Source organism: Myotis daubentonii, chromosome 8 (genome assembly GCF_963259705.1).
Source record: "Myotis daubentonii chromosome 8, mMyoDau2.1, whole genome shotgun sequence".
Classification (NCBI taxonomy): Eukaryota; Metazoa; Chordata; class Mammalia; order Chiroptera; family Vespertilionidae; genus Myotis; species Myotis daubentonii.
Genome location: NC_081847.1, coordinates 37,969,519 through 37,994,327, shown reverse-complemented (window position 1 = coordinate 37,994,327; position 24,809 = coordinate 37,969,519). Strand labels below are relative to the sequence as shown.

The 24,809-nt window shown below is 45.5% G+C and overlaps 1 protein-coding gene across 6 annotated transcripts in view; it reads right to left on the bottom strand.

The window, feature by feature from the left end:
• The window catches only part of AAR2 (AAR2 splicing factor), a 51,868-nt gene extending 30,685 nt beyond the window's left edge, over positions 1-21,183 (bottom strand). The window contains exons 1-4 of one of the 6 annotated variants that reach the window (XM_059706041.1): positions 21,116-21,183; positions 17,540-18,346; positions 13,697-13,926; positions 912-2,185 (exon numbers count right to left, since the gene is read on the bottom strand). In XM_059706041.1, the coding sequence (XP_059562024.1) occupies positions 2,018-2,185; positions 13,697-13,926; positions 17,540-18,296 (1,155 nt within the window). In that variant the 5' untranslated portion in view covers positions 18,297-18,346; positions 21,116-21,183 and the 3' untranslated portion in view covers positions 912-2,017. The other 5 variants (XM_059706040.1, XM_059706042.1, XM_059706043.1 and 2 more) reach the window with 5 other exon arrangements.
• Positions 21,184-24,809: the final 3,626 nt, after the last annotated feature.

Sequence of the window (24,809 nt, the reverse complement as noted above, 5' to 3'; positions counted from 1 at the left end):
TACACCGCCTCTCAATCCCTGCAGGGTGGGCCTCGTGAATCTGCACTTTTAAAAATTATTCATGAGCCCGGCCCCTGTGGCTCAGCAGTTGAGCATCAACCTATGAACCAGGAGGTCATGGTTTGATCCCCAGTCAGGGCACATGCCCAGGTTGCTGGCTCGATCCCCAGTGTGGGTCGTGCAGGAGGCAGTGGATCAATGATTCTCTTGCATCATTGATGTTTCTCTCTCCCTCCCCCTTCCTCTCTGACACCAATAAAAAAAATTACTGAGATATGTTACATACTGTAAAATTCACTTCAAAGTGTACACACTTTCAGTGGTTTTTAGTCTATTCATAAGGTTGTGCAACCATCGCCCCTAATTCTAAAATCTTTCGCCCCAAAAAGAAACCCTGTACTCATTTGCATCACTCCCCATTCCCTTCTCCCAGTCCCTGACAATAACTAATCTGTCTCTATGGATTTGTCTATTCTGGACAATTCAAATGAATGGAATCATAATGTGTCCTTGTATGTCTGGCTTCTTTCACTCAGCACGTTTTCCAAGTTCATCCATGGTGTAGCATAGATCAGAACTTCATTCTTTCAGAATCCACACTTTTAACAAGCTCCCCAAGTACTTCTGATGAGTGGCCTTTGGGGAGGAAAAGAACAGCAAATTCAATTCACAGAAGGTGAAACTTCTGGTTATTATACAGATACAGGGCCTCAATCCTGCCAGGTGTTTCTGTCTCAGAAGCCCCAATGGTAACACGAGGCAACGCTGGCTGCTTGCCTCCTCCTGAGGCTGCAGAGGTTGGGTGAGTGTGTCCTGGTGCTCAGTAGGGAGGAGATGTGTGTCTATGGACAGTGGCCTGGCCGCTCTGGGATCTGGGCAGATTAACTGCAAAAGAGACTCACACAAGGGGATTTAGTCTCAACTCAAAGACTTTAATGTACATTATGCTCCTGGAAAAACATCTCCAAGGAAACAAGTGGAACCAGAAGGAATTCTCATTTAGAAACCTGGTGTGAGCTGCAGCCTTGGAAAACAGCATAGGGACTCTGATCATAGTACAGCTCGAGGTCCGGATGAGGGGCCTGCGTGCCTGAAGGGCATGCCCTCAGGACTCCCAGGCAACGTGAGCATCATTCCTCTTGTGGCTGAAAGCTCCACAGCAGGAATGGAAAAATCTGGGCTGACCAGTCATCTCTAGAGCCTGAATAAAGGCACTGAACTCCAGCAGGGCTGAGAAGCCTGCCCAGAGCAAGAACCTTTCTCTTGTTGAACCTCGGGGTCATCAGGAACAGCCATGGCGGCTCTGCTGAGCAACAGGACCACGCAGGAGAGGAGGGTTGCCAGGTCCCACTTCTGGGTCTGAGGTCTCAGAGTAGAACACGTGGGAGAGGCACGGCACTCACAAGGCCCCTGAAGTCAGGGCCACAACAGTCTTGGGGACCTCTGGACAGGAGAAAGGAACTTAGATGGAAAAGCAAAAGCTGATGACTTGTCAGATACAACCCAACTGTCTTCTGTGTTACACCCTCCCCAGGCTGGGGCTCCTGAGTTTTCTGCGATGTATTCCCATTCAACAAGAGGCAGGTTGAAATTCTGGCTCATCTCCTCTGCCCTCTGTTTAACTTAAAAGTCACCAACTGACATCTCACACCCCTCAGCAGTCCAGAGTTTCTTTCTTTCCAACCATCCTGTGGAATACGCAGTCAGTTCTCATTCAGAAGAAAGTAGGTTGCTGCAGAGGCAGGTCTCTCCCAAGAGCTTCTGTAAGAGTCCATCCGGAAGTCAGTCAGGTTAGCACCAAGGCCAGGCTGATGGGGAGCCCACGAATGTGCCTTCAGGATGGTACAGCCTCTTTGGCACTGAAGGAATGTTATGCAGTGGTGAAGGAGGGAATTCTGGCTCCATCTCTGCAGAACCTGATGGGGCTGCTGTCCCGGCAGGTCCAGGTGAAGGGGTGAGCAGAGAGGTCAGGTGCAGCTGTGTGGGAAGGAGTCTTCCCAGCTGAGAGCACTCCCAGTTAGCCCGTCTCCACCCCTTCGGGGAGCTCCACAACCACCGGGGCACAGTCCTCAGGCTCCGCTGCAAAGTCCCACCGAAACTTCTTGGTCAAGTGAGCTTGGAACTTTTCAGCTTTCTGCCTCAGGGTGGCATTCACAGCAATGCTGCAGGCAGAGGAAAAGAAAACCTACAGAGAACAGAGGATAAGTCACTCCTGAGAACATGGAGGGAGCCGAGAAAGCTGTGGAAATTTCCTCATGGTGCTCAGCTCTCTGGGGTGGGAAAATCAGCTGCTGGTGGCACAGGCCCAGGATACCTGCTGTGCTCCCCCAAACCAAGAAACAAGGTCCAAACCCTGCTGAGAAGCTGAGGCAGGACCAGAATGGAAAATTACTATCTTGGGCAGGGAAGACCCATTACTCTGGCCCTGCCCCTGGGGAGATCTACTGGGCACCTGGGCAGTAACTCAGAGGAAGAGGTAGTAGCTATACCAGCTGGTATTAAAAGGACTTGGGGGGCTCACAAGCCCCTGGATCCCATAAAATGACAGGCCTTAAGCCAATGAAGTTGAATTGCTGCTCTAAACTAAATGTGCCACAGGCTGCCAGTTAGAGGTCTCTGTTCCCCTTAAAAGCTGTCTTTGATGTTCTTTTTCTAAAATTGTGATAACACAAAGCTACCATTTTAACCAATTTTTTACATTATCATTTAAAAACCTGTGTTAAATATACATAACAAAATATTTACAAATTTTAACCACTTTTAAGTGTACAGTTCAGTGGCATTAAGTATATTCACATTGTTATGCAACCATCACCACCATCCATCTCTTGAATTTTTTCCATCTTTCCTAAATGAAACTCTAAACCCATCTTATCTAATAATAGACAAACATGGTAATTAACCGTACCTCCGACATGCTTCCCATGGACTAATCAGGGCGATATGCAAATTAACTGCCAACCAAGATGGCGGCCGGCAGCCAGGCAGCTGAGGCGAACAGGAGGCTTGCTTGCTCCAGTGATGGAGGAAGCCAAGGTTCCCCGCCTGCCGCTGCTGGGCTCTGAGCTTGTACTCTAAGAAACAGTGTTGTAATTATAGAAGCTAAACAAACCCCAGAAACCTGCTTTCAGCCAGCTGGGCCTCAGAGCTGGAGCTGCAACAGTGTTTCAATTATAGAAGCTAAACAAACCCAGATACCTGCTTTCAGCAGCCGAGGTCTCAGAGCTGGAGCCGAGCCTCAGAGCTAAAGCCAGCTCTCAGTTCCAGTGACAGCCATAGAAGGTAAATAAATCCCAGAATTAAAAATAAAGAAAAAAAGCAGAGGTAGGGAGCTTCAGTCACCCGCCAGCCTAAAAATGGCCCTCAGCCCCTCACCCAGACTGGCCAGGCACCCCAGTGCGGACCCCCACCCTGAAGGGGGTGTGACCAGCTGCAAACAGCCATCATCCCCTCATCCAGGCTGGCCAGGCACCAAAGCGGGACCCCCACCCTGATCCGGGACACCCTTCAGGGCAAACCAGCCGGCCCCCACCCGTGCACCAAGCCTTTATCCTATATAGTAAAAGGGTAATATGCAAACTGACCCTAACAGCAGAAGGACTGGGAATGACTGGTCACTATCACACACACTGACCACCAGGGGGCAGATGCTCAATGCAGGAGGTGCCCTCTGGTGGTCAGGGCGCTCTCACATGGGAGGAGCTCTGCTCAGCCACAAGCCAGGCTGATGGCTGCCAGTACAGCAGTGGTGGTGGGAGCCTCTCCTGCCTCCTCAGCAGCGCTAAGGATGTCCGACTGCAGTTTAGGTCTGCTCCCCGCTGGCAAGTGAACATCCCCCGAGGGCTGCCGGGCTGCCAGAGGGATGTCTGATTGCCATCTTAGGCCCAATCCCCCGGGGAGTGGGCCTGAGCCAGCAGGTGGTCATCCCCTGAGGGTCCCAGACTGCGAGAGGGCACAGGCTGGGCTGAGGGACCCTCCTCCCCACCCCGAGTGCACAAATTTTTGTGCACCAGGCCTCTAGTCCTAGCTATAAAAGAGTGATATGCAAATTGACCATCACTCCAACACACAAGATGGCCACCCCCATGTGGTCAAAGATGGCCACCACAAGATGACCTGCAGGGGAGGGCAGTTGTGGGCGATCAGGCCTGCAGGGGAGGGCAGTTAGGGGTGACCGGGCTGGCAGGGAAGGGCAGCTGGGGGGGACCAGCCCTGCAGGGGAGGGAAGTTGGGGGGGACCAGCCCTGCAGGGAGGGCAGTTGGGGGGACCAGCCCTGCAGGGGAGGGCAGTTAGGGGGGACCAGCCCTGCAGGGGAGGGCAGTTGGGGGGAACCAGCCCTGCAGGGAGGGCAGTTGGGGGGACCAGCCCTGCAAGGAGGGCAGTTGGGGGGACCAGCCCTGCAGGAGAGGGCAGTTGGGGGGAACCAGGCCTGCAGGGGAGGGCAGTTGGGGGTGACCAGGCCTGCAGGGGAGGGCAGTTAGGGTCAACTAGGCCAGCAGGGGAAAAGTTAGGCATTGATCAGGCTGGCAGGGGAGTGGTTAGGGCAGCCGTGGGCAAACTACGGCCCGTGGGCCGGATCCAGCCCGTTTGAAATGAATAAAACTAAAAAAGACCATACCCTTTTACGTAATGATATTTACTTTGAATTTATATTAGTTCACACAAACACTCCATCCATGCTTTTGTTCCGGCCCTCCGGTCCAGTTTAAGAACCCATTGTGGCCCTTGAGTCAAAAAGTTTGCCCACCCCTGGGTTAGGGGGTGATCAGGCTGGCAGGCAGAAGCAGTTAGGGGCAATCAGGCAGGCAGGCAAGCGGTTGGGAGCCAGCAGTCCTGGATTGTGGGATCCCTTGAGGAGTCCCAGATTGGAGAGGGTGCAGGCTGGGCTGAGGGACACTCCTCCCCCCATGAACGAATTTCGTGCACCGGGCCTCTAGTTAAATAATAATTCCCTATTTCCCCTTCCCCCAGCCCCTGGCAGCCACCACTCTACTTTCTGTCTCTAGGAATCTGAATATTCTAGGTACCTCACATATGTGAAATTATACAGTACTTAGCCTTTTGTGACTGGCTTATTTCACTTAGTATACTGTCCTCAAGGTTCATTCATGTTGTAGCTGTGTCAGAATTTCCTTCTTCTTGAGGCTATCCCATTGTATGTCTATACCACATTTTGTTTTCCATTCATCTGTCAATGGCCATTTGGGTTATTTCTACTTTTTGGCTATTGTAAATAACACTGCTATGAACGTGGGTGTAAAAATATCTCTTAGAGTCTCTGCTTTCAATTCTTTGGGGTACATATCCAGGAGTTCCTGGATTGTTAAAAAATTCTGTTTAATGTTTTGAGGAACACTATACTTTCTTTCACAGTGGCTACATCATTTTACATTCCCATCAGCAATGAACAAGGCTTACAATATCTCCACATCCTTGCCAACATCTGTTATTTTCTGGTTTTTCTGGATAGTAGCCATCCTAATGGGTGTGAAGTGGCACTTCATTGTGGTTTTGATTTGCATTTCCCCAATGATTAGTGATGCTGAACATTTTTTCATGTATTTATTTGGCCATTTGTATATATTCTTTGGAGAAATGTCTATTTAAGCCCTTTGCCAATTTGTAATCAGTTTTTTTGTTGTTGCTGACGAGTTATCAGTAGGAATTCTTTATATATTCTGGATAATAATTTTCTGTTTTAATGTTCTTTTTTGTTGTTGTTTTTTAGTCATTCCTCAGCTCAGGATATTTTTTCCATTGATTTTTAGAGAGAGTGGAAGGGAAGAGGGAAGGAGCGAGCGAGGGAGAGAGAGGGAGAAAGAAAACATCAATGTGAGAGAGACACATCAATTGGTTGCCTCCCACATGGGCCCCAACAGGGCCGGGGGATCATCCTGCAACCCAGGCATGTGACCTTGACTAGGAATCGAACTCAGGACCCTCCAGTGTGCAGGCATTCTAACCACTGAGCAATGCTGGCCAGGGCTTGACATTCTTTTTAATTCAGTTTCATCTAATATAAACGTGGGAGGGGGCAGAACAGTAATTTTCTCTATATCTGAAACTCTATTCTGGATTGTCCTAGATCCCAACCCCTTCTAAGAATAATAGCAAACCCATTATTCCTCCTATTATTTTGCTCTTTTAAAAGAAGTTTAAAAAAATATCCCAATAGATCCTCAAAATGCCGAGGGAAGACACACTTGAATGCCTATTTTTTAGAAATGGAGGCTGAGAGAAATTAAATGATTGAATCAAAGCTACCCAGAAAGGAAGTAGTAGTTTTTCCAAGACTACCTGTTAGCTCCCCACTGGACCACCCCACAGACACAGGAGCATGAGGGTGGAAGATCTTTGATCCACAGACCACCACGGAAGGACTCTGGGCTCCAGGGGCCTTGACCTGACAAAGGTAACAGGTATACTCTGTGTCTGACTCCTTGGACAACGCCCTTTCTACCTGCTTCTTTCTGTGAGCGGGAGCAGCAAGGCCATTTGCAGTGGTCTTTGTTCGGAGCCATTTTGTTGGAGTGGTTGCAGGGAGAGAAGCGATGTGTGTGTGGGGGTGGGGGGGGTGGGGGGAGGGCAGGGAGCAAAAGGGAGGTTTACAGAATTTGGTTTCATTAACTTGGGAATCGACTAAATAGAGGAGCGGGAAGCATAGCCACAACAAAGTACCAGATCAATAACTAATTAGAGGGGTTGTATGAGCTTGGTGGCGAGAGGGCAGTGGGGAAGCTGGCGGCCTGTCTGTAGGCAACTAATAGAGCATGCCATGGAGCACTCAATAGGGAGCCCAGCTGAACTCTGGGGAGGGGCCTGGTATGGGAAGCAGAGAAGCCTGTTTCAAACAACACTAGCTCCAAAGGCCCCACACACCCATGAGTCTGTCCTCAGAGGTCCTGGGGAACCTGCTAGCTGAATTATCAAAAGCCTCCTCTTGCTCCCCTCCTTACTTAGTAAATTATACTATTCTCTCTGCAGCCCTTCCACCCACACTGAACAGTGGTCCAAACATGCTCTACTGCCTCTTCTGAGCCTCTACACACACATGCTTTTCTCCTACTTGTAACACCCTCCCACCTGTTTTTTTCTCCTTCGTCTAGCTCATTTCTACTAGTAACTCAGGCTCAGCTCACCTATCACCTCCTTTAGGGTGTCTTCCCAGACCAAGGATGGAACAGGTGCTCCTCTATGCTCCCCCAGTGCTCAGAGTTACCGTGATCACATCCTCAATCTCATTTAGGTAACAGTCCATTTATAGCTGAACTCTCCCAAGAGATGAGGAGCAACTCCAAAGCAATGACTTTTTTTTTTTTTAAATTATGTGACAGTCCTGGACAGAATTAGGGACTCATCCTGGGGAGGAGGCAGCTTATTTACTAGGCCCCTGCATGCCACCAAGCTCATAAACCACCTACTTGAGACATGCCTCTTATAAAAGTCCAAGCTGAAATGAACTGCTCCAACCCCTGTCCCCTTAGCACTGTGCCTGAGCTGCCATTCTGGCATTTCTCACAGTGCTTGCAACGTGTGTTCTTATGAGTAGGGAATGAGTCCGAATTATCCATGTGTTCCACATGGCATATCACCTGGCACAGAGTTAGGGCCCATAGGATATTCACTGAAAGATTGATGAGATGTAAGGACTGCCCTGCATTTGGCAATGGCCAGCAGTGAGAGGTTGGAACAGGCTGGGCCCATACTCATCACTCATCCTTCCCACCCATTTCTCCAACACTGCCTGGTAGTAAAATCAACCAGAAGCAGGTAAATAAAAGCCTTCAGTCTGAAAAATAAGGCTTCTAATTTGAAAAGTGTTTTGAACTTTTTAAAGAACCTGTCAATCTAATCTTTACTACAAACCTGGGAGGTAGAAGGACAGGAAATGACTATTCCCATTATACAGATGAGAACAGTGATAAATGCTGAGCAAGTAAGTGATAAATATTGAGCAAGATCCAGTCCAAGGAAAGAAATCTCAATCCTTTTTCCCTACCAAGACCTTCTTCTTGTGTTGATGCAGATTTGATATATCCTTAGTATGTTTAGCATTGCCCTGGGGAGCCCAGGGGCTTGGCGACCAGGTGCTTCTGGAACTGTCCCCTCTGCAGGCCTCCAGGATCCAGGGCACAGGCCCGGTTGACTTTTTAAAAAAATCAGCATTATTGCGACATAATTTACATACAATTAAATTCACCCATTTTAAGTGTTTGATTTGTTCTGACAAATGCATACACCCATGCAGCCACTATATGATATAATCAAGATTGATATATACTTAGTTTTTCTTTTTCCAGTTCTATGAGTTTGAAGGACCATATATAATCACCATTAGGACACTGAATAGTTCCACTCTAACAAACACCCCTGTGCTGACCTTGGTGATCAAACCCTCCCTTGCCCCTCGCCTCTGACATTCACTGACCTATTCTTATTTTTATTCATATAGTTTAAAAACTTGATATTTTAAAAACTCACAATTCAGAAAAGGAGATGTTTAGACAATACCTAGTTTCAAGCAATAATTTACTTTGATTCTTTTATTTTTAGATTAATTTGTAATGATCTGGTTATTTTATCAAAGTGAAATCAAGTAAACATTTTTAGCATCACTGAGAAATGAATCCTCAATATAGGAAGATTAATACTGGGTATTTAAAAAATATTTTGAAATAGGATAACAACATTACACAAACAACTGCATTTATTAGTACATCCACTGGGTATTTTTTCTAAATATAAAAAGGTATTACTACTTTTATCACTAAGTCTGTATATTATAAAATCATAAATTACTTCAGTTAGAAATTTAAAAGCCTTCTTTTAGGCCCAAGTTAAATAGAGTTCATTCAGGTCAGCTGAGAAATTTAAAATACCAAGGTAGGTAGCTGAGTCACTATCTTATCCTACTTTTTTGGCTAGACAAAAAGGATGAAATTTCCAATTTTTTCAATTCCCAAATGGTTTTTCAACTTAGACTAAAACAAGCCAGAGATAGGATATTTTATTTCTACTTGCAGAAGAAGAAAGTGGTGTTAAAAGCAAGACTATCACTTCACAATAATTGCCAGGAAAGTGAAAAGCAGTGGGAATAATTCTGAGATCAGTTTAAAGAATTTGGGATGTTTTGTCTGGGGCCCTAATATATGAGAGCTCACCGCAGGCATTAGAATCAAAGCTCAGCCCTGCCACCTATTAGCTCTGGTCGTCTTGGGAAAAATTATGTGACCTTTGTGATCTTACTTCCTCATGTATAAAATGGAAGTATAGCCTTAATTTTGAGCATTGCTTTGAGGGTTAAATGAGATAATGCACAGTAAGTATAAAAAAGTAATAGACAGCTGATGGCAGGAGGTTTGGGAGTAGGTAGGTGAAATTTATCATAGATGGTATGATGATAAAAATACTATAGACATCATTGTCAGAGCCAACATTTTTTCTCAAGAGTTAAAGATGGACACTGGCATTTAGAATACTCACAAGAAATAAAGCTAGAAAGCATATATGGCCTATTGTGACTAAAAGTATTTTTAAAAAACAGGTTATGTGACTACATGCCTAAATGCTATGCAATCAGCAATAAGAATTCTTATTTTGCACATAACTCATTTTCTAATATACTATTAAATTCAGATTATCTTTTCATTGGTTTTAAACAAATTGTGGTGACTCAAGTAGCTTTAAATAAAAGAAAAAACTGTATCTATTTTTGTAAAACAAATAATTTTTATTCAAGCTAAATCCATGGGATTTGTAAAAACCAGTGACATTTATTCAAAAGGGCCTCTAATGGCAGAGGCCATTACATGGTTGCCTTTAAGTGCTCACACACACAAACACCAGCCCCTCTCCACGGGTAGTAGCCATTTAAGCTCCTAAGTAAGAAAGCCAGTTCCACTTACTTGACTACCTGGGGGGAGAGCAGGCGGCTAGCCGGCTAAGGAAGGCTTTTATGAAAGGCTGATTCATTCAGTCAAACACCCCGAGTGAGTGAGTGAGTGCCTCTGTGTGGGGGGACTGAATTCTCACTGCCAAGATGGCATCAACTTAACTTTCCATTAAAAAAAGAAGTTTTATAATATCCTTCTCTACATTGTGCCTGTTGAAATCTCAGTCATCCTTCAAGCTCATAGTCAAATGCCATCATCCCCCCCCCCACACACACACACCTTTTGCAAAAGCCATTCCTGATCCTCTGTCCCCTCAAATCTCAACCACAGTCTGAATTAACCAATTTCTCCTAATGCCCTTTGATTAGAATTCACTGTTTACATCTATCACATTAGGGCCATCTACATTGCCATAGGAATTATACTCATTTATCTAAAAACAACAAATAACACAAAGATGTAAGTGCTAGGCCTTAACCAGGTGTTTAAAATAAACAGGATGAACAAAACAGGCTTTGGGTGAAAGTTCAAGGCTCAGTGGGGCAGTCAGGCCGACAATATGTAAATTTCAGCAAGTACAACTTGTGCAATATAATGTTGACAAGTACAAAGCAGGCTAACAGTATGGAAAGGAGAGAGATCAGGTGTGGCTTCATAGAGTGGGTTGTTTTGAGGGCATCTCATAGGGTAAACAAGTACACACCAGGCAGAGGGAAAGTCGGGTTCAGTTAAGAAGGCCTGACACTTTATACCCATGTCTTTATCAGTCATGCCAGAGGGAAAGTTCTAGAGATCTGCTGTGCTTATAATTAACAATATGTTCTACACACTTAAAAATCTGTTAAGAGGGTAGACCTCTTGTTATGTGTTAGTTTTTTACAGCAAATTTTTTTTAAAAGAAGGCATGAAACAGGACAGCATGTCTGGGAATTTGCAAGGAGACCAGGTCACTGGAATTGATGGAGGAAAACAGGGAGACGAAGGAGAAGCTAGAGTACAGGTTAGGAGTCAGAAGAGATCAGGCCTTGTGACCCATATTTGGGCTTTTAACTTTCTAGACAATGAGGAGTTGCAGAGAAATAGGATCAGATGTGCATTTTAGAGCAGCAACTCAGATGGCAAAGTGGGAGACAAGGTAGGCATGGAAGTTGACAGACTGATGCAGCCTAGATGAGACCAAAAGGTGTGGGTTAGGGAAATGCTACCAGGCAGGGCTGCCTTCTAAAACACATTGCTTTCTAGAGATATTTGGTTAATTCATTTATTTACTTTCCACCAAAATATAAGTGGAAAGTCAGGGACTCTGTCTGTCTTGCTCACAGCTATATTTCTAGTCTTGTCAGGTGCTCAGGAAATACCTGCTAAATCAATGAACAAATCTCCTGAGGGTAGGAACCCTGGCTAATCCGCAACACTTTCAGGAGAATGTTGGATTTAACCCTTTGCGGTCGTTTGTCTACTCTCAGCCACCAAAGCTTTTTTACCATTCTGGTCGTATGTCTGCTCTCAGCCACCACAGCAAGGAACCGTACAAATCTTAACTCTATTCATTCATGTATCAGTTCATAATGTCTCTGAAAGCTCTTAAGTGTCTAAGCGACCTTGTCACGAACCAAAACATTGCCCTGACAAATCGGAGATATCCAAACTCAATATAAACAAACGTGGTCGTTCCACACTCGCCATGCAAAACACGTGGCGAGTCAGTTGCCTTTCGAGAGTGAAGAAATCGACAAGCTTCGGAGATACTTTGCAGAATTTCAAATAAAGCTTTACAAATTAGGTTTAACTGTAATTAGGCATTCTCGCTTGTTAAGATATTTCAAAATAATACTCCAAAATGGCTAAAAGAAAGTTACTGAAAGAAGTGTACTGCGAATCTGAAAGTAACGATGAAGAGTTTTATTTTGGCACCTTGAATACTGACTCTGACGTAGAAAGTGATAACGTTTGTAGTGATTCTACTAGTAGTGACGTAGTTCCAAAAAAGAATTAATAAATCTTGTTTATCCTTCATAATCTTGCATGTTATATATCACTGCTCTTTCAATGGAAATTAATTGCGACCAGTACGACACCCATGTCCAAATTTAATACGACCGCAAAGGGTTAAAGAAGGATGCTCACAAACATGCGTTGATTTATTTTTTTTTTAAAGGCACGTGTTTTGGATTTTTCCAAATAACGACATCAAATTTTCTTGGTGAAAAGTCCAAAGGCAGAATTCTTCCACCCATCAGCTTTTCATACCCCACCGAGGCATCCAGCTGGGCCCTTTCTACTTCGTAAATCATTGCTAGCAACAAAGCCTCAGCAATTAGAGCTCAGCTGTTGGCTGTGCCGACAATGGTTAGAACAGCCAGCAACAGTGTGGCCCTCCTGTTTGTGCGACAGCATTAATGCACATCATGAGGGCTGCACATATTCCTATGGACCATAACCACTGCCAGAAGCAAGTTAGCAGGCTGATGCCTCCTACTCTTCCATAACCCACAACCCAGTAACTTTGGTGGGGATTTTCCCCCCAGAGGAAGGATAAAAGGATTTAATTTCTCTTTTATATTAAGAACCAATAAAAGGGCAGTTTTATAATTCATCTGAAGTGGAATACACCAGATTCAAGCCATCAGCTTGACTGACTCATCCCCATGGTCTGCACAAGTCCTCCAGCTGCCAGAGTTTCAAGCCAGCTGCCTGCCCGCAGGGACTCTTCCAACAGTACGTTGGTTTTAGAAAAATGCTCTGCACCTCTAAGAAACAGGCATGATGGTGTCTCCACTACTATCCATCAGGAATCCTTTGGGGGTAGGGGGCTACATTGTATTCAATATGCAGGCCTGAATATAAATGTACAAATCCTGACTCTGCCACTTACCAGCTGTGTGAACTTACATAAATTACTTAACCTTTCTGAGTCTGTGTTCTCATTTGTGAAATGGAATAATCCTCTCTGCCTTACAGCGCTCCAGAGAAATCAAATGAGGAAACCCATCTAGTATGATAAACATGGTGCCTGATACCCAACAGGCACTTAATGAATGTTCAGTCCCTTATCCTGCGTGGGAGTGAGAGGGAGGTCAGTGAACAGCCACCTTGTAAGGAGCAGGGCTTGTGGGGGTCTCACAGACAGGGAGGAAAAAGCAGTTCATGGACCAGAAAATATGGAAACTGACAGTTTGCAGCTCTGCCTCTTCTAAACTTGAGAAAGTTAGGAAATGTGAGTGACAGAGGCTGTCCCAAGAACATAAAGGAAGCTAATCTGTTTGCAAAGGGAGGAAATAACACAGGATGAAGATTGTGAGTTTTTTGAAGCTTCTTCCCTAATTACCACTCATAATGAAAATTTAATTGCCAACTTAAAAGCAAATTTCACTTTTTCCCTCAGAAAATCTCTGCAGAAACTGGCACATTTGGTTTGACACAGGAAATCAAAGTTACTTTAATGCTGAAATGAGATCTAAAGAGCTGCAGATGTTTCCCTGGGAGTAACAAGCTTCCAAGCTCTGTCCTCCTGGGTTGCAGCTATGGCTACAGAGAAAAGGAAAAACTGTTTTGAGCTGAGTAACTCAAAGGGGTGGAGGTGATTCAAATTCCAAGTACTCCAGTGCTAGGCACTCTGGGGGCAAGTGGGGAGAGGGTGGTACAGAGAAAGGGTATCCGGCATCAAGGAGCTTCAATCGAGTAGGAGAGGGAACCAGGAAACAGCCTAAGATTAGGAAACCAAAATTAAGAAACTTTGGGTCACGAAAGAACAGCAAGAAACAAAAAGGTAATCCTTCTCAGGATGCAAAGGACTGCTCACCTGTAACGTGCTGGTGAGGAAGTTGTTCTGGGAGACAATGTCCACAAAGAAGTCGGGGGGGATCTCGCCGAGCTGGTGGTACAGGATGGAGATGAGGTTGACGTAGAGAGTGTGGTGCTTCACCATGGCTTCCTCAGAGCGGCACAGGAGGTTCAGGAGCTGCTTCCAGTGCTCGAAAGCCTCATACACGTTCCCCAGCAGGAAGCACACAAAGGCAAACTGAAGTTCACCTGGAAGGCACAGAGGAGAAAGGATCCTCAGGGAGAAGATACCTGCTGACTCTACAAGCCTGACAGTTCCACTGGACCTCAGCAAGGGGGGGCCGGGGAGGGTCTTTTCTCCTTGTCACTCCTGCAGAGACCAGCATGGGGTCTGGCAACAAGCCGGTCCTTAATAAAAGTTTGCTGAACTGCTATAAATTTGGATTTCTGTAAAATCAGACTGCAAGAGAAGAGGTACACCTAGTATTTAGCCTGCATTTAAAGATTTTACAAAATTTGCTCAGGGATATCATGCCAAGTGGACCCCAAACCTGGCTGCCTATCAGAACTACTAGAGGAGCTTGCTAAAGATAAAGCAGCCCAAGCCTCACCCGCAGAGATCCTGGCTGATAGATGATCTGTAGCTCTAATTCTGATGCAGATAGTCTGCTACAGGTTCAGGGAAATGCTGTATTACACCATGTAATCCTCAGCCCAACTCCTCAAGGTGGTCAAGGTGCCTTATTTTATACATGAGGTCAAGGGACTTGCACAAGGTCACACATCTAACCCTTAGGAACGTGAACAATGAAAAGATAAAATAGATTTTCTATTGGCTGGGAACTGTTCTAGAGCCTCCCCGAGGAGGAAAATTTGGGAGGACTTGTTCCAGGCTTGATTGTTTAATCACAGTGCTCTGTGGTTTAATCTCTATGAGCAGCTTGGTGGGAAAGAACATGGGCTCTGGAGCCAAACTGCCTGTGTTCAAATCTCAGCTCAACCACTTAGCTGGGCAAGTTACAGTACTTAATCTGTTTATGCTTCAATTTCCTTATTTAAAGGTGAGGATTAAATAAATCAATATATGTAAAGCATTTAAAATAATGTATGGCTCAAAGCAGCACTCAATAAATATTAGTTATTATTCCAACATTTCCATCGGATGCCTGTCTCAAACAAAGAGACCTAATGATCTAGATCAGCAGTTGCCAACCTTTCCGACCTCACAGACCACCAGTGGTCCACAAACCACCGGTTGGCGATCACTGATTTAGATGCCATTGTACTTGGCCAAGCAACTGGGTCTCTGGTTACCAAAATATACTGTTGCCAATCAGAGATGTTCTGTCTGTCTTCACATTTAATGAGGGCTTCTGTGGACCTACATAAGGGTCATCAAAACAACATATGCACTCAACACGTGTGACTAGCTAGCTACCTGCTAGGACATCTGACCGATATGTAGTCAAATTTTCTTTGTGTGATAGAGGTTAATGATATCCTCCTTCAGTTGGCCTCTCCTGGTTGGCTTGTGAAAACATGAGCTTATTCTCTGAATTTAGGGCATTTATTTAAATTCGTGCATTTCTGGCCTAGTCTAAAATTATGAGATCAGAAATAATTTCAAAGAGCTGTCATGCAGATACAAAGTTATCCCTGCAACAGACCTTTTCACAAGATTACTTTAAAGAACTGAAATGTGTTAGAAGTAGAAAACAGGATTTCTGTTCATTTTTAAGCCAGAATTTCAAGTGTTACTTATTAAATGAAAATACTATATAATGCATTAAAATACATTCATTAAAATGTCCCTTATCAGCTGAGCCAATGATTTAAAAGACCCTATATTCAAAATTTTCAGATATTCCAATAAAAAAAATATGCAAATACGTAGGCAACTTGTAAAATATCTATATTTATAATAGGGTAATATGCAAATTGGTGTGGGACACCATCATGTAACAACTGAACAGCAGGAGTGCGAGGCAGCGAGCTACAAGCAGTGGAGAGCTACAGGAGGGCGGGGAAGTGAGCTACGTGCAATGGAGAGCTACCAGTGGCAGTGGGTTGGGTGGCCAGATGAGGCAAGTGGCAGTGAGCTACTGGCGCACGGATTCATGCGCAGGGCAATCCGTGTGCAGGGCCCCTAGTATATATATAAATACCTGTTAAAGATGTGATGAATGTTTGCTGTCACTAGTAACTGAAGAAAAATACAGTTGACTCTTAAACAACATAGGGGCTGAGGAGCAGACATTCTGTGCAGTCAAAAATCTGCTTATAACTTTTGACTTCACAAAAACTTAGTTGTCCCTCAGCATCCACAGAAAATTAATGTTAGGACACCCACCCCCATACCAAAATCCGTAAATGCTCAAGTCCCCCATATAAAAAGCATAGATCAACACACATAGTAGGCCCTCTGCATCTGGGGACTTCCAATTTGGGATCAAAAACAGTACAGGTACTTATTGAAGAAAAAAATCTGCAAATAAATGGATCCATGCAGTTCAAACTTGTGTTGTTCAGAGTCAACTGTAAATGGAAATAAGATGTCATTCTCCAACTACCCAGATGGAAGAAGCCTTTGCTGAATTGCCATGTCAAAGGTAATAGGCAACAGCCTCCCAATAGCTGGTGAAGCCGCACAACCTTCTTATGGCAACATACATGCTCTGACCCAACAATTTCAACCCTAAACACACGCAGAAACACACACAAGGATGTTCACTAGGCAACACTTACAATAGGGAAAATATGAACATCTTAAAAGTCCATCTGCATTGGGCTGTTCAATACCTATGGAACTTAAGCAGCCAGTGAAAAGGAGTGACTATTTCAGTGACATAGAAAAATGTTTATATTAAAGTAAATAACAAAATGATATACCATAATTCTGTTTTTTGTAAAAAAAAAAAAAAAAATCACATATACATACAAACATATAATTGAACTTAAAAAGTCTAAAAACACATAGAAATTAACATAGAGAAAAGACTGAAATAAAGTATCTATAGCCATAGCTATAGGTATACATATACATTTATATGTAAAAGACGGGAAGTAAATACACCAAGATGTAAAAAATGGTTATTTCTAGGCTGTGAAAACTAGAATGAATTTTATTGTGTGGGTTATTTTTTCTATGATGAATACATTTTTGTAATAAGGGGGAAATAAAAACTATAATAATGTTTTTAAAAAGTCACTGTCATGGTCTAAGCCAGGGGTGGGCAAACTTTTTGACTCGAGGGCCACAATGGGTTCTTAAACTGGACCGGAGGGCCGGAACAAAAGCATGGATGGAATGTTTGTGTGAACTAATATAAATTCAAAGTAAACATCATTACATAAAAGGGTACAGTCTTTTTTATTTTTATTTTTATTCATTTCAAACAGGCCAGATCTGGCCCGCGGGCCGTAGTTTGCCCACGGCTGGTCTAAGCAGTCGAGAGACCAACACCTTGAGAGAATCAGGAGCAAGTTGAGGAGGGAAGAGGGAGGCCTGGGAACCAGGAGCCCTTGGCTCTGGTCTCATTCTGACCACTTAGCAATCCTTTGCTTCTACTGACCTCAATCTGTAAAATGAGGGGCTGGGCCATGTCAGTGGTTCCTAAACACAGGACTGTCTGCATCAGGTTCACCTAGGGTTCATGTTTATTACACAGACAGACAGACAAATCACTGGGGCCTGAGTCAATCTCCAGGGTTAAGGCCTGGACATCCGTATCTTTACTGAGTGTACTGGGCATGACTGCCTCCTAGCCAGCTTTAGGAACCCCTAGACTAGATAACCCAAGGTATACTCCCTAATCCAATACCCCTCCTTGGCCCACTCCCAAAGAGCCTTGTTCCTCCTCACCGAGTACATCCTGGGGGCTGCTGGGGAACTGCTTGCTGAGCACAGTCTCCAGGGCATAGCTCAGGTCCATGCTGTGCCTGGTTATCTCTGCTGGTGTGGCACCTGCTGGGAACATCTGTGTGGGAAGCTCGGAGAAGCGGATCTCTGTCCCGGCTTTGGGCTTCATCTCAGGCAGCCGGGCCAGGCCTTCCTGGTAGCTTTTGCACTCGGTGCCACAGCGGGGTAGATTCTGCCCCACCCGGTCCTTGGTGTGCTTCAGGGAGAGCACAGGCAACACCTCTGAGAAGGCACAGATCTGCCGGCTCTCGGGCTGCAGCCTCTCCATTGTGGCCTCGCTGATGAAGTTGGTGAGTGAGATCCACTTCTTGAGCGTGGCATATGGGTAAGGTCCCAGAAACTGGTCTAGATCCTGGAGGTTGGCCCTCATGGCCTCCACCTCAGCCTCTGGGGCTGGGGAAAGGTCTACCTCTTCCTGGACTGAGTTCCAGCGCAGGACCGTCAGCTCCCGCTGCTGCAGGCAAAGGAAGAAGCCCATTCGAGGGCCTACATCCCTGGGATTGGCCTTGTCCACAGAGCTGTAGTGGAGGAAGTGGATGCCTGGTGGAATCATCTTCACACCCCGGAACTTGGGCCCCACCTCCCAGGAGTTGTAGTCAATGCCAAACTCTGTCCCCTTGGGCATATTCAGGATGATCACAGTGGCCCCTTCAAAGAAGAGGCTCTTGGCAAGCTCAGGATCCATCTGCATGGCAGCCATGGCTGCAGTGACAGGCGACCAAAGGAGAACCCTTCTTATTTTCAGAACAGCTGAAAAGGAAAGCAACCAGAGTTTGTCAGAACTTGGGGAAGAATGCTTCATTTACTGAGCAATCTCTATGCCCCTGATAGAAATATCTCCCTTAATCCTCACCACAACCCTACATCCATTTACAGATGAAAACGTGAGATTCAGAGAGAAGAGAATACTCACTTCACAGCTGAAAAGACACCAGAGAAGTAACATGTTCAGGTCACATAAGGACATACAAAGTCACACAAATTAGAACCTGGGTACCCTGCCCTCCAGGCCAGTGTTCTTCCCACTGTCCACTCAGGATCTGCTCTCGGATCTCTCTCTCACACCATGGAGGATGAAAGTAAAGGAAGCCTGAATGGTCCACTTAAACTGTAACTCTGCCTAAAACCTATTGCTAGAAAGTCCCAGAAGAATTGAGAAGGATGCTTGACTCAAGTACACAACCAGTTTCCCATAAGCCTCAGGGGAAGCCCAGAAACAGAGAGGTGGAAAGTGGGTGCTCAGCATCTAAAATTCACAACAAATCTGGGAAATGGAGGCTTTTCAACTCAAACATTCTCTTCTCCTTTTACACATAAAAACCTAAAGTCCAAGGAGTGAGACAATTTCCCAAAGGGCCCACAGTCAGTGGCAACGCTGGACCACTCGTCCAGAATGGACTTGGGTGGCATGGCTGGCCTAGGATCAGTATTTAGAAGAGAAAGCTCAGAGCACTTATTTTACCTACCCCTGAACCACCTATGGGGGAATACTGTAAAACGTCTGTAGGCAGACACTGCCTCTGTGGTATTTGTAAGAATGGTTCCAACATGAATTCATTTAAACCAAACAATTGTCTACCCTTCTAGTCCCAAGACACCTACCTATTTAATTCAACAAATAACCACTGTATGCCTGCACTGTGTCAGGATCTTTACCGGGCACTAAATAAAACCTCTAGAGCAGTGGTTCTCAACCTTGGCTGCACATTAGAATCACCTGGGAATCTTTTTAGAATCCTGATTTCTGGGCCTCATCCTCCAGAAATTCTATTTCTTTGTTATGGGGGGGCCCACAACATTAGTAACAAAGAAACAGAATTTCTGGAGGATGAAGCCCAGAAATCAGGATTTTAAAAAGGCTCCCAGGTGATTCTAATGTGGAGCCAAGGTTGATAACCACTGCTCTAGAGTAAGACAGCCACTGCCCTCTAGGCACTTCCAATCTAGCCAGACATATGAGAAGGCACTAAAATTTCACAAAGAGAGAATCAGTGGCCTGCTTAGTTCTTTTTACTCTATATATTTTACACAATCAAAACAAAATGAAACAGCGAGGAAAGGAAGACCAACCCTTTCACAAAAACATTAAGGGTATATTTTACTGCCTGAACCCCAAAACACTACAAATGACCCTCACTTTAAATCAGCTTTTTTTTTTTCAGACTTCAAGTCACAACTCGTTATGGGTTAAGAAACAGTTTAGGGTCTCAGCCAGTATTATTATTTTTTAACGAAAAGAATAGAATAAAAAAATTAGTGTATCAGGAGTGATGAAGATAATAACTGCTTTCTGAAGCTTTGTGTTTGTGTACACACTCAGTTGCAACATAAAATGTATTTGTTACCGTAGGTCACGGTCCGAAAAAGCCTGAAAGCCACGGCTCTAAATAACTTATACATCATCTTCCTATTCCCAACCCTAATTCAGAAGGTACTTGATGAATATTTGCTAAATGCACAGCTATTACATTTAGAAAATTGCTCCTCATTTAGCCACTTTCCCTTGTGGCATCTGTGTGCTCCTCCCTGATAATTACTTTCACTCTAATTCCATCAGCCTGTAATTCTATTCATTGCATCTTCCGCAGCTGGCATGTGGCCTGACACAGAGAAGATGCCCTGGAAATGCATCCATCCACTTCTCTTCACCACCTCCTTAACCAAACGACCATGACACTCACCCAGGGCGCTGGCCCCTCCAATCCAGTCTCCATCCACAGCTGGAGTGACCTTTGCAAAATGCCAATCTAGGCATGTGGACACCCACTTTTAATACCTCCGGGTGGTTTCCCATGTGGTTCTGGGGAAACCAAAATCCATGGTCTGGGCCCCGGCAACTCCTGCAGCTCGTTTCACACCCTGCTCCCCACACAAGCTCTGCTCCAGGCACACCGGCCTCCTCCCGACCCTCAAACGAGAAGCTCCTCTGCCTATGAGGCGCTTCCCTCCTGTCACATAATTTTCCTGATTCAGCCCAATAATGTCTCCTCCGTACAGCCTCCGAGGTCGGGTCTCTGGTGCTACACGCTCATTTCACGTACCAAGTGGGCAAGTTTGCCCATGTTTACTCGAGGGTTGTCACCTCCACGAGATCTGAATCTCTTTACACCTCGAGCACATCCTAGAGTCGACACTTGATAAACATTCATTTAATAAAAACATGGTATCCGTTTCGCAGTTGAGAAACAAAGGCTCCTTTCGGGGAAAGACCTTACCGGGAAGTTACCGAGAGCCGGACGGAACCAGGTCGGGCGCAGCCAAGGCCTCGGGCCCCCAAGTCCTGGAGTTAAGAAAGCCCGAAGTTACCCGGTGGCCCGGGGAGTGCTGGGGCGCCCTCCCTGGTGACGGTTTCTCGGGAGAAAGGCCTTCGGGGACACCAGGGTCCCACCACCAGCCCACAGGCCCCCGCGAGGTGCCCTAGTCCAGGGCACGCCGCGACCCCAGGCCGGGAACGGGGTGGCCCCGCTACACAAACAACGAAAGGAGCGGAATTAAAACAGACCGGGAAGCCGCACTCACCAGCCTCGGTGCCGCCCCGCTCACGCACCGCGGAAGCGCACCGGAAGTCCGCTCTGGCGTCGGACAAGAGCTACGGAAAAACCGCCCGGGCAGATCTCTAGGTCGCAGGACGAGCGGTCCGCGCCGGCAGGTTCCGCCCCAGAATATTACCTTTTGCTTTTAGTTTCTCGTTTTAGCTCCAGAACCGTGGATAACAACTTTTTTTTTTTTTTTTACATTTCTCCCATCTTTCAGGTAATTTGTGGGTACCGTCGTGGGTAACAACTTTTGTCAAACTGTGCATTTTATATCCCGTTCCAGAAACACATCTACCAGCCAAGATCCGTTGGTCTCAATCAGTCCTGGTTACTGAAGCTGGGGGCAAGGTCATGGCTGCTTAGTAGCCACTGTCGGATACTCAGTCGTGGTCCTGGTCAGCCGACGGCTACCTGAGTGACACTGTCACCGAGTCTTAACTTCCAACCACACTGAGGCCTAAGAGAGAGCCTCAGAAATCCAGCTCCCAGCCCAGAGAGAACTGGTCTCTTTAGCAGTAGTCACCACCTCAGTCTCTCCGGCCATAATCACCCAGTGTCCTCCCGCCAAACAGGCCTAATCTAATACCTCAGTCAGGCTGTAACTGGTCCCTGAGGGTGGGGACCTGCCTGTTTTGTTCTCGACTGTTTTCCTGGAACCTAGCACAAAGCCAGGCACAAAGGTTCAGCTAAGTACATATATTATGCATTTAATTAATGACTGCAATTTGGTATTAATAAATGGCTTCTATTTGAAAGCCTAGCACTGTGCTGGGTGGTTGCACTAGTCAAAGTCCAACCATGAAAGCAGAATTAAAAGGAGATATATATTAAGAGATTTATTGCTTGTATTAAGAAATTGGCTTATGTGATTGTGAGGGCTGGCTAGGTAAGTCCAAAATCCATAGGGTAGGCCATTTGTTTATGATTTCTAAACCTTACATCACCCTAGTAAGCAGGTATTAGCATCCCCAACTTACAGGGGGAAAAACAACTGAGGCTCAGAAAGGATACACAGCAAGAGAGTGGCAGAGCTAGGATTCAAACCAAGGTCTGTCTGTCTGTTCTTGTCTCCATGCTGCTGCTCCTTAGCATGTCTGTCACATTTTCTCAGTGACACTGGACATGCCAATCTGTCTCAGTCAAAATTCATCTCTTAGTGGTTGCAGACTAGATCGAGCCCTGTGGTCATGGTTAATCACAATGAGCTGCTGCAAGATTAACCAGAGATGGCCTCTATCAGTCACAGTCATGGGTATCAATTTCAGCCTGTCATGTCAGTTTCATTTCCTGCATGAAGAAGCTCAGCTCCCTCCTCACCCCTCCCTATTCCCAGTCTCAGGTGCAGAGCTCCCTGGCCTCAGAGCTTCCTGTTGCAGCTGGGCTCATCTTCTCAGAGACTGCAGGGCACTGAATTATGGGTACTGAAGCTGTCGGTGGCCCGGGAATCTGACTTTGTGGGTCACATGTCCATACAGATCAGGTTTCTCGACCTTGGTAATATTGCCAGTTGGAGCTAGATGATTCTTTGTTGCAGGGGCAGTCCTGTGCATTATAAGATGTTTAGCAGCATCTGTGGCCTCCACCCACTAGATGTCAATAGCAACTCTCAGTTATGACAACCAAAAATGTCTCCAGACATTGCTAAATATTCCCCGGGAGGGGGGCGGGGCAAAATAACTCCACCCATGTTGAGAATCACTGATGTAGATGAAACAACCTCAAGTTATTTCCAAGTAGCACAAAGGCCGATCCTGTATTTATGGGAGAAAGAGACACAGATCTGGGGTGTGTGCAAACCAGTCCTACTGCAGAACCCCCAGAGTGACAGATAGCTAAAGGAAATCTACTGGGAAAATTCAGGAAAGGAGTCACAAAACTCCTGAAAGCAATTGCCTCTGGAGTCTGCAGAGGGTTGAAGAATTGCTTTTCACTGAATAGCATTTTGTATCATTTAATGACTTATCTTTAAAAATAGAAGAAATAATATTAGTATTTGAAATTATAGGAAAATGTTTAGGGTTTAAGTTTTTTTAAAATAATTTTTATTTCTTGAAGTATTACAAAGAATATTACATATGTCTCCTTTATTCCCCCCCTTGACATTCCCCTATCCCCTACCCCCTAGTGTCTTGTGTCCATTGGTTATTCTTATATGCATGCATATAAGTCCTTTGATTGATTTCTTAACCACCCCCCCAAACCCTCCCCAGGCTTCCCACTATAGTTTGATAGTCTGTTCAATGCTGCTCTGCCTCTGCATCTATCTCTGTTCATCAGTCTATACTGGTCCCCATTATCTGTCCCAACCTCACCGGGGCCGTCCCGTCCTCACCGGGGCTGTTTCAACCTCACCGGGGCCGTCCCGTCCTCACCGGGGCCCTCTCGGCATCACTGAGGCTGTTTCAACCTCCCCGGGGCCGTCTCAACCTCCCTGGGGCCATTCCAACTTCACCGGGGCCATTTCAGCCTCACCGGGGCCGTCCCAGCCTCACCAGGGCCATCCCGACCTCACCGGGGCCGTTACAACCTCACGGGGCCGTAGGGTTTAAGTTTTAAAAAGTATTTAGAATAGTTATGTGCAAGGTAACTTCAACTCTGGAAAAATACATGTACATGGAAAATTTGTTAGAAAATGCACCAGATTATTAGCAGTGGTTCTCATTGTGAGATTTTGGCAGACTCGTGCAACCACCGTGGAAAACAGAATGGAAATTCCTCAAAAAATTAAAAATGGAACTCCAATTTGATCCAGTGATTCCACTTCTAGGAATATATCCTAAGAAACCTGAAACACCAATCAGAAAGAATATATGCACCCTAGGTTCATACAGTGCAATTTATAATAGCTAAGATTTGGAAATAGGCCAAGTGCCCATCAGCAGATGAGTGGATTAAAAAACTGTGGTACATCTACACAATGGAATACTACATGGCTATAAAAAAAGAAAGAACTCTTACAATTTGCAACAGCATGGATGGACCTAGAGAGTATTATGCTAAGTGAAATAGGCCAGTCAGGGAAAGATAAATATCACATGATCTCACTCATATGTGGAATCTAATGGACAAAATAAACTGATGAACAAAATAGATCCACAGACATAGAACCATGAACAGACCGATAAATCTTAGAGGGAAGGTGGGGGTGGGGGTAGGGGAGAGAGATTAACTGGGGAATTAAATGCATATATGCATAGCCCATGGACACAGACAAGAGTGTGGAAAAGGCTTGGGAGGGGAGTGTGCAGGGAGGAGGGGGTCAATGGTGGGGGGGAGAAAACAAAGCGACATCTGTAATACTTTCAACAATAATTTTTTAAATTAAAAAAGAAAGATGGTCTGGCACATAATGCAATATACAAATCATGTATCATAGGAATGTACACCTTGAAACCTATATGATCTTATTAACCAACTAGAGGCCTGGTGCATGAAATTCGTGCAGGGCGGAGGGGGGATGTGTGTCCCTCAGCCCAGCCTGCACCCTCTCTAATCTGGGACCCCTCGAGGGATATCCGACTGCCCATTTAGGCCCGAGTGGGATTGGGCCTAAACGGGCAGTCGGACATCTATCTCACAATCCAGGACTGCTGGCTCCTAACCACTCGCCTGCCTGCCTGCCTGATTGCCCCTAACCACTTCTGCCTGCCAGCCTGATCACCCCCTAACCACTCCCC